Source organism: Anneissia japonica, unplaced genomic scaffold, assembly GCF_011630105.1.
Source record: "Anneissia japonica isolate Jap-2015-1 unplaced genomic scaffold, ASM1163010v1 scaffold287800_len1627635_cov199, whole genome shotgun sequence".
NCBI classification, from domain to species: Eukaryota; Metazoa; Echinodermata; class Crinoidea; order Comatulida; family Comatulidae; genus Anneissia; species Anneissia japonica.
This window is the reverse complement of record NW_022731299.1, coordinates 751,101-761,643: the sequence shown is the minus strand read 5'-3', so window position 1 is coordinate 761,643 and position 10,543 is coordinate 751,101. Positions and strand designations below refer to the sequence as shown.

The 10,543-nt window shown below is 34.9% G+C and overlaps 1 protein-coding gene across 2 annotated transcripts in view; it reads left to right on the top strand.

The window, feature by feature from the left end:
• Window positions 1-10,543, top strand: part of LOC117115311 (centrosomal protein of 128 kDa-like) — an 84,808-nt gene that overhangs the window by 62,089 nt on the left and 12,176 nt on the right. For both annotated transcript variants that reach the window (XM_033259051.1, XM_033259052.1), the window contains 6 exons: window positions 2,393-2,512; window positions 4,059-4,190; window positions 5,288-5,449; window positions 9,550-9,609; window positions 9,971-10,057; window positions 10,215-10,408. In XM_033259051.1, coding sequence (XP_033114942.1) covers window positions 2,393-2,512; window positions 4,059-4,190; window positions 5,288-5,449; window positions 9,550-9,609; window positions 9,971-10,057; window positions 10,215-10,408 — 755 coding nt within the window. The remainder of the gene's footprint in view (window positions 1-2,392; window positions 2,513-4,058; window positions 4,191-5,287; window positions 5,450-9,549; window positions 9,610-9,970; window positions 10,058-10,214; window positions 10,409-10,543) is intronic.

Below are 10,543 nucleotides of genomic sequence, written 5' to 3'. Positions count from 1 at the left end.
TATATATAGATTAAAAGGCAAAATACTGAAAAACAACAATGCTGTGGGAAACAATGGCTGGATCTCAGTCGAGATACAAAAATGATAAGCAACAGCTAAAAAGTAAATGTAAGTAAACAGCCAGGAATAGAACATTATTACTATTTATACATATGACTTTTAACAGCAAGTATGTACAGAGATAAGCATATTATATGCCTTAATAATAATAATAATAATAATGATAATATGTCGGCATGTCAAAGGACAGAAACATCATTTCCAGCCATTTTTTTTAGCAAACTGTTTCATTAGGCCAAAAAGAAACATGAATGTTCGATTAAATTGACACCACAATTAACTCTCTACCACCAGTGCTTGCGGAGATATTAGGACTAAAGCTATGACATTGAAACATGTCAAAGATTAGAAATGGCATTTCCGCTTATTTTCAGAAACAAAATTATATTAGACCAAATAGAAACATGAATATTCCGAACAAATTGACACCACAATTAACTCTCTACCACCAGTGGTTGCGGCGATATTAGAACCATATTGCTATGACCTTGAAACATGTCAAAGGTCAGAAACAGCATTTCCGATCATTTTTTAGCAAAATCTTCTATTACAGCAAATAGAAACATGAATGTTCCAAACAAATTGGCACCAAAATTAACTCTCTACCACCAGTCGTTGCGGAGATAATCACAACTGAATGGCTATTATATAAAATATGTCAAAGGTCAGAAATGGCATTTCCGGTAATTTTTTAGCAGACTCTTTTATTAGACCAAATAGAAACATGAATGTTTCGAACAAATTGACACTAAAATTAACTCTCTACCGCCAGTGGTTGCGGAAATATAAGGACAATATGCTATGACCTTGAAGCATGTCAAAGGTCAGAAATGGCATTTCCGGTCATTTTGTAGCACAATGTTCCATTAGAGCAAATAGAAATATGCATGTTCCGAACAATTTGGCACCAAATTCAACTCTCTACCATCTGTAGTTGCGTAGATACAAGGACCTTATAGCCATGCTTGGGGCTGAGGTGAGCGAATTTTAAGAATAGGTTCCTCTAGACGCACGAAAGTAACACTCCAGATGGTAAAAATGCTTTTTCAATGCAGTGCTCCTCGACAAAATTATTGACTCAACCCCGACGGGAGCTATGCTCGACCTTCGTTGTACACTCCTCCCCTCACTGGTCTATTCTATACTGAAATTCGCAAAACAAATTATGATTGTGGCACCTCTTTCTCCGGAAATGGCACTCGTTCAGATTTAAAATTTGAATATTTTTTCCATTTATCATTTTTAAAAAATTTTTACAAATGAGAGGGTCCTGGCCTGCAGGGCAACCCACCCCCACTGCATTAATATGATATATGTCAGTCAATGTCAGTGACACATTATGCTGTTATGTATCAAGAAAGTCCTTTTGGATCAGGGTTCTATAGAGCGAGGACCCTACTAGACCCTTATGGGTAGGGACACAATATATTTGGGTGTAATATGACATCATCATACCCATATAAAATAATTGTTTTTTTCAATACCATGGAAGACATGCAGGCGAGGCTGATAAACTTCTTTTTTTTTTTTAATTTAGCCAATCTAGATTCCCGATCTGTGATGGTTCCCCTCCCCTCGGGCCTCCTCTTTTGTGACAATTTTTAGAAACAAATTATAAAGTTTTATGTAGTCCTTATAAATCCTCTCAGGAAAGTTCACCATTTACAGGCTATGCTTTTACTGCACAGCATAAAAGGAGCATTTCTAGTTAATGCTGATGTTGGCGTCATTATTTTTATGGATTACCTTGGAAATTATTTAAATTTGATTTTTATGAAATGAAATCTGTCCACACTATCAAATTTTATGTGACAAAAAAATGAGATTTGGGTGCAATATGACATCATCATACCCATATATAGGCATATCACATAAATTTGTCACATACAATTTAATAGTGTGGATGTGCTTTACTGTACTGTCTAGAAGAACCCTTAAGAAATCAACTAAAATATTGAATTAATTGCTTAAAATGATCAAATGAATGAACTGATGTGAACAATTCACTGTAATTGACACAATTGTTTACAGAACTTTTACTACATAAATTATTAAATTGATGATGAACCAATTTAAAAGTATATGAAGGAATAAAGCAATAGTATAGTCAAGGGAAGATTTAGTGGGGACTAGACTGACCCACACCCCCCCCCCCCACACTTTTGGAAAGAAAGAAAAAAATGATCGCCCAAAACCCATCAAAGGTTATTTTCGGGCATCTAGAAAACAAAAGTTTTGCGGGGGAATGCCCCCACCCTCCACCCTCTAGGTTGGTGTTATCTCAATGGACCCCACTTTCGGCATTTCTGTATCTCTTTATTGTGATTGACAGGAAAAGAGGGCAGAGCAAGATGAACAAGTAAGATTAAAAGATATCAGGATAAGTGAACTGACATCAGTGCAACTGGACCTAGATAGAGAACTTAAAGAAACAAGGAGTTTCCTTGATAAGGTATGGCTAAAATTACTCTTCAACTTTTATAAGTTATATACAGTACCTTAAAGTGACCCCTAGCTTTTAAAACGAGTGTAAATTAGGGTATCACAGTCTTTTTAGTTGGCAATCCCCTTACATAAGATAAACAAATACTTCATTCACTTTGTCTTGTTATGAGACAAAGGGGAGAAGGTGTTTTTGTGAGGGCATCTACACAAGCTAAACAAACACTTCATCCATGTTGTCTCATTATGAGACAAAGAGGGAGAAGGTGTTTTTTTTTTTTTTTTGTGAGAATCTACAACTTTATTTTATTCAACTTTCACTGGAACAAAAAAAAAAAAACACCAGAAACAAAATCCGGTGAACAAGCATCTCTTCAAAGAGAAATCAAATTCAAAAATATATAAAATTTATATTAAAAATGAAGATTTTTCCAATTTGCAAATAAAATTTTCAGCATTTAACAACATACATACATAATATCATTTATATAGCGCTACTTCATGAAGAGCAGAGCGCTGAAAGCATGGATTTACAGTAGCTTGTACGGGTTCCTTCGTCACTCTCGTCTGCTCACAACAGGGCTGTATTGACCAGTACACCGAGATAACTCCCTACTCATCTGAAAAGATGTACTAGGTTCTTTAGAGTGCACATGAGCCAATTGTGTTCACTGGGATTACACAGACAGGGCATTGACAAAACCACACCCATGTTCAAGTATTATCAGGCAGAAAATTAAAAAAAAACACTTTGTTTTAAAAGATAAAAAAGAATAATCTGATCGAATAGCTAAAGAACGATTATTCCATGCAGCATAATGATGCGTGCTTTTAGGTAAAGAAGATTCGGCCCATTTTTACTCTGTGACTTCACCAGGCCACGACATGCTTGAGAGCACACACACGCAGGGGCAATAACAAAAGTAATATTTTGTGCAACACAGTACATAACTTGTTTTTACGTCTTTCAATGTTAAAATATTTTGATAAGAAAACATCGTGTCCAAACGACAATGAAAAAACATCAGGTGTAACAAACTCATGTCCATAGTAACTTACAGAATTAAGATGAATTAAAACAAAATTGTTTTGGCTTGAAGAAGCCAAGTGAAAACAAAACAGAATACAGCAACGAAGCACAAAGCCTTTCACTCTAGCTGCCATGCTAATACAGTTCCACCTTGATTGCGTCATCCAGGATTGTGCATTGTTCTACTGAACGTAACGTTACATTTTAGTTTTTGTTCATCTGAACACACAGGAAATGTTCACTGAAATGTTAGTAATAAAAATCCACATGCAATATATAAAACACAAGAAAAAAACAGAAAGATAAACGGGATCTCAATAGAAACACGTCCACATGCCTCAAAGTCAATATTCCTTGAAGTTCGGGATAAAACCCCTGCTGTAATTTTTTTATAAACGAATATTCATTATGTATTAACTATTATTGATATTATATATTTTGATTATTATTATCATTGATTATTATTAGTTTTATTATTATTATTGTTTATTACTGTATTATTATAATTATCATCATTTTATTGTAGCTCGATGGTGAACTTCAGACTCAACAGGCTCGCCAGTCAGCTCTGACAGAGGAAAAGATGAGATTAGAGGACGAATTAATCAACATCCGTTCGGACTTCAGCCAGGCACAGAAACAGATTAGCAGACAAAATGTAAGACTGAATAGCAACATCATGTGTTTCTTAATAAAACAAAGTTGTCTACTAATTGTCAGTAGTCTCAACAGTAAAAGCTTTCCAATACGTACACCTTATCTTGTTACATTCTTATGAAATCTATTTTGTCGACAATCGTCAGTCTGGTGACGTGCGTGCCTGAAATTTTAGTTATGACAGTGTCACAGAAAATATCCAAGTGACAAATGGCAAATACCTGTACCTGGGATTAACCCATATGGGTGTGATATGACATCACCATTTTCAAAGTCAAATCAAAGTCGGATATAGTTTTATCAAAATTCATATGCTAATAAATTCTTATTAGTGTAACAAGTTTTTTATTTATTACAATCCGAGTGTATATTGATCAATAGAGTAGCACTCCCACAATTTATTGACGGGTCCCGACTAAATTTGTACGTCCGATTTTTAAACGGAAAAATTAGGCCTACTCAATTTGAAATTTGATATTTCCTGCAGTAAAGATTGAAATTATTTAATCCCAAATTGTTACATTTTAGCCAGATCTTTCGTAGGTGTGCATTAGGCCTGCAGCAGGTATTTGTTTTTGCACAATATCGTACCAGACATATTCAAAGACTCTAGCCGCACACCCATCATAATCAGTTGAGTTGGACGACATGAGATGTCTGGACTAGTAACAGCGGCTATTAGGCCTAGCCTGTTTTGTGTGAGTGTGTTGGGAGCATTCAACACAGAAATGGTAGTTAAATTGATGAAGATAATGTGCATATAAAATCCAGATCTTGTAAAACTGGAGTTAAAAATTAGGGTTTAGGGCCTATGTAATTTATAAATTCCATCTCAAAAAATTTGCAGTCTCGGAGGTTCTCTAGAAAGGGCATTTGTTCTTCCCCTCATTCCATGCTCAGAGCTATAGACAGTGCTTGTCCTTCGTTGGAAGGTAAACAATTTTATTTATTTTTCAATAAATGAAATGAGGATGGGCCAGACTGTAAAATATCCCCCGCGAAGAGAATTAGGCCTAGAAAAAAAATATGAAATCCCTTCATGCCTGTATTGATTAATCATGTTTAATACAAACTTTGTCAATTTAATGAATCCTGTAGGTTGAGATTCGAGAACTTAGCATTCAGAAAGCTGAATATGGTGCAAAATTATCAGAACAACTTTCAAAGTGTCGTGAGTTGGAAGGTAAAATTAGGTCAGTCAAACATGAGGAAGAAATGGCGAAGGAAGAGTTAGCAACCAGGACGCAACAATTCAAAGAGGTAAAAAATACTTGATTGATTGTAAATTATTCTATTTCACAAGCTTTATTTCCATAACATATAAAACGAAATAATTCATGATTTAGATAAAGGCCACCACTGGAATCATTAGCTTTGAATTTGAAACACAGTGCCTAAAAATTGAAAAATTTATATACAATTACAGAGTACATTTCAAATGAATCAAACAATCTGCTTTTTAGAATTCAGAGACAATTGGCATATTTGATTGGGACTTATCCGTTGAGTACCAACTGAATACAAAAAGTACTTAACAGATATTCTGTTGAGCACGAAAGTTCCCTTTCGATTACGACAAAGGTATCTAAGCTTTCAATTATCTCTTCATTCAGTGTTTATCATGCTAAAAACGAACCATCTTGGATAAATCCACCTTACCTCTCTGTGCAACAAATTCCCCATTTTTTGCAACTTCGCCTTGTTTCTGCATTCTGAACATAAATGCCATTTTTAATGACATTTCATAACATAAAAATCACAATAATAGTATAGTTTTTAATAAATAAATTTTGTATAAAATGTTTTATCTTTTTGTAATGTAAACCTCAGTCTTAAATTATTACTATGCTCCTTTTTTGGTGAGTGGATCACCTCCTTGTTATTGTCAGGTTCACCATCATCATCATCATCCTCTTCTTTCTTATTTTCTTTTCCCCATTTTTGTTAGCAACGATATTCATATTCTTATTCTTTATTCGCCAAAAACAAAAAGTACAATAAAATGGTGGAATACATACAGAAAACAAGTACAATAAATTGAATGAGTTGGCAGGAACACAAAAGCGAACTCAGTCACTATAACACAAAGTCTGTGAACCTCACTCGTCCAGTTTAACATAAATACAATATTATAAATAAAAAGGTCAGTTGTAATAAAATAAAATAAAATTAACAAAATACTGAAAGCAAATATCTAAGTAAAGTGGAATACAAAAATAGATATAACAAAATATGTAATCATTGATCAGAATTCATTTTAACTTTAAATATAATTAAAAAATTAAGATATTTAAACATAAAATGGTATAAAAAACATAATTCTAATGTAATGTAAAACAAACTTATTTCCAATACTTTGTGAATTAAGAATTATTATGAAGGACAAATTGTTTAAGCTTATAGAGAAAGATGTGGAAAGAGTCAACAAGAAAAGAGTGTTTGAGGTCATCAGGGAAATCATCCCAAAGTCTGGGGAATTCATGAATAGCTGAAAGGTGAGGGCAATTGGTTCTTGCACGAAGGTGTTTAAAACCCAATACCTCTTGGTGACGGATATTGACTACAACAAATTGACGAATGCTTTCACAGTCAACATAGCCCATAAGAGTTTTACACACAAATGATGCGAGTAGATATTGTCTGCGACATGACAGATGAGGCCAGGCAAATTTTGATAACCGTTCGTCATACCCCACATCTGCTCGTTTTTGCTTCAATGCAAGTCGTTTATCTACTGATAAAATCTGATCGGACATTGTGACATCATATTGTCATTTGAATTAAAAAAACTGAATTTGTATTTATGACATCATTATTTTTATACTTATTTGTACGTATCGTGTCGAGATTCAATATTTCGACATTAATTATGTCATCATCAGGAATCCTGGCTACATATTTCACTTTTAAGTGTGGGAGATTTCTTTTGCCTGACAAACGGATCACCTAACTCGCCGTGCTGGGAGATTTCTTTTGCCTGACATGTGGTTCACCTAACTCATCCTCAGTGACGAGTTCAAATCTAGTTTTCTATATGTAATTGTTCTATCTTTTATCAAATTTTGTTAAAACATAATGTTCCATTTTTTCCAACCTGCATGTAATCTTGTCCTGGCACATGTCTTGATTTTTTATTTTTGTCCTTTTTTTCCCTACTGTTTAGCGCAGTAAAGTGAAGTGATTATTGATGTTATAAAATATGAGTAGTAAGTGTAGAAGATCAGGCCCATATGCAGGAACACAAAAGCGAACTCAATCACTATATTTTATTGGGTGGGTGCGAATTTGTAGAAAGTGGACCAAAATGGCTCCTGGGGTGGAGGTGGGGGGGGGGAGCTCAGGCATTTTTAATAATTTGAGGTCTTATTTAAACGATTTCTGAAGATGCATGTATGTATTAACAGTTTCCAGTGGCAGATACAAGAATTTGAAAGCTAGGGCCAGGGAGGGACTTTCACAGATGCAGGAGATAACACCTCAGCCCCACCATGGTTGAGGAGAAACTTTATGATTATGGCACCTCAAATGGCCGGAAATTGAACTCTCATACAATTTGATTATCATTTTCTTTTTTCCTCATTTTTTTTTTTTTTTTTTTTCCCGTTGTCAGTTGCAGATCTAGCAATTTGAATTAGAGCGGGGGCAAGGAACAGACATTCACGGATCGAGGGTCTATAACCATCTCAGCCCCACCATGGTTGGGGCTGAGGTAAGAAAATTTATGATTATGGCACCTCTAGATGGCTGGAGATGGCATTCAGACCTAAATTTGAATATCCATTTCTTTTCTTTTTTAAATTAGTTTTGACAAATTTAGGGAAGGGGGTAGAGGGAACCACCACTGGGAATAGTGCTCACAGTCTGAAAGCACAGAGAAAATGTCATCATCACTTTTCTTCATCGATGCTGCTGCTGTGGATGGAGCTTCATTGCCAATTGCACAATATTATCTGATACATATTTGTCTAGACAACCTGTAATCTTTATTGTTTTGACGTTTCTTAAGTGTACTATATATTTCTTGCTCTAACCAGTCTAACATAGGCCATGGCAACCAGTGCGATGATTTCCAAGCGAGAATAAAGATGATTTTAGTGCAGACTTAGAAGGAAGATGAGTTTATACGCAATGAGCAGTGGCGCATTTAAGGGTGGCCTAGCCGGGCTGCCCCACACTCAACAAGAAAGAAAAAATACAAAATATTTACAAATTCAAAAACAAGTGACAAAATTCTTTTGAATCATACTTCTCAAGTAAAAAAAAATTCATTTTTTGGCAGTTTGTTTTTATATTTTAGGTCCCCAAAATGCAATGCTTTGTTTGTTTTGTGTTTAATTATATTGGAGTGATGTTTTGCCCTACTTGAAGTGTTATCGTACCTAATACTCAGTACGTCCCCAAATACTAGCAAAAAAATTTGCAAGTGATTCGGGTGGGAATCAAACCCACAACCTCCAGGTAACTAGCCTGATGTCTTAACCACTAGACCACCAAACTTGTGCTTGGTGACTATTGATGAATCCGATCCCCTAGTAGCAGCGGGTACTGTAAGTGATATTACGATGTGGGTTTGCGTCAGTGAAATATCATAGGAGTGATGTTTCGCCCAGCCTGACGTGTTATAAGTTAGTGCATATAAGCTTGCTAATATGGATAATTTTTTCATTCCTGATGATGACATAATTAATGTCGAAATATTGAATCCCAACATGATGGCGTGTATTTCAATACTTGGAGTATGTATTATACTTTCTTATCTGAGATTAATCAGTGGACCTTTCGGTTTCTGACGTGTTATCTTATCGAATACTCAGTGCATCCCCAAATGCTAGCGAAAAAAATTTGCAAGTGATTCGGGTGGGAATCAAACCCAGGACCTCTAGGTATTTAGACTGACGCAAACCCATATCATAATGTAAGTATAGTTACAAGGTTTTCTTTATTTCTAGTTCCATTATTATGGATAGATTCATTTATCGTAAATTATTCATCAAATATTTGTTAAATTATTAAGTTTACAATTATTAAGATGTACTTGGTGAATGAGCTCCTAGTTTCATATAGCACATCTAATGATTGAAAAAATCATTATTAATGTAGCCCTGTGACTAAACCACTGCGTATAAACAAAAGCGTGATTGACTGTTGATTCCAAGGAGCTCAGCTGTTTTTTCTCGCTGCAGGGTGACTATCCACGCTCCCACAAGCAACTAAGACCACCAAATGGGGTTGTCAGAATTAGTCCCTGGCATCTCAAATGGATGCAGTTTATAACCTCGTAACCAGGACACACTAATCTTATGCTACACTTAAATCCACTTTTTATCTTAAGTAAATTCTTTTATTTTACATCTTGACAGGAATGCAGTGTGGATGCTGACAACATCAAAACTCTTCAACAAGATTTACAAGATGCAAAGGTAATTCATGCGAGTTCAATTAGAGCATTTTCTATGGAAGTGTCCAAGGTTTGTTATTGATGGTAATTAATTAACTAAGAACAAGCTGTTTGCAAAATAGCTGTTTTCAGCTGTTTACACTTAATGTATTTTAATTTCTACTATTGTCTGTCACATTATGATGTGTGATGACAGTTCATCAAGGTTGATGCCTTTTGATTCTGATCCGAACCTGTTTGATGCACACTCCCAGTGTTTATTTTATTACTTGTTTTCGTAAGTGACCATCTGGAAATTTATTTTTGTTTATTTGTTTTTGTTTTTTTTGTTGTTTTTTTTTTTGGTTAATAATAAGGGATTTTCCGATAATATTTTATTACAGAACCATGAAGAGAGAAGAATCCAAGAGTTGGTGATGAAAATGCGGAAAGATCGAGCAAACACTGATGCTGAGATTCAAGCATTGAAGGTGATATTTCCTCTAGTTTACCTGTTATACAAAATGTACTCCCTTCAGATGCAACATAATATGTTGGTGAGCAATAGTTGCACATGATCATGTGATAATATATTAAATGATGACATGTGCAACTATTATTCACCATCTTTGAATATTTAATATTTAGATTGAGTTAACAGAGGAACAAGCAATAAGTAAGTCAGCCAAGAAACAGCTAGAAAAAAGCAGATTATCAAACGATGAACTCACAGAGAAACTAACTAAAGCAGAAGAAGAGAACAACCAGCTAAAAATGCACTATGATAGAATAAGGCAACGCTATGAGGAGCAGACACAGCTGGCAGAACTAGAGGAGAACAGGTGAGGTTGAGGCATAATCCATTCATTTTCCTGAAATGCTTAGATTAAATCTATTGAGACATCGAGATGCCTAGTTTGTTTTCTTCCCCAATAAATTGAACAGTACTTTGTTAAACAAGTTTAGTGTTAATTTAA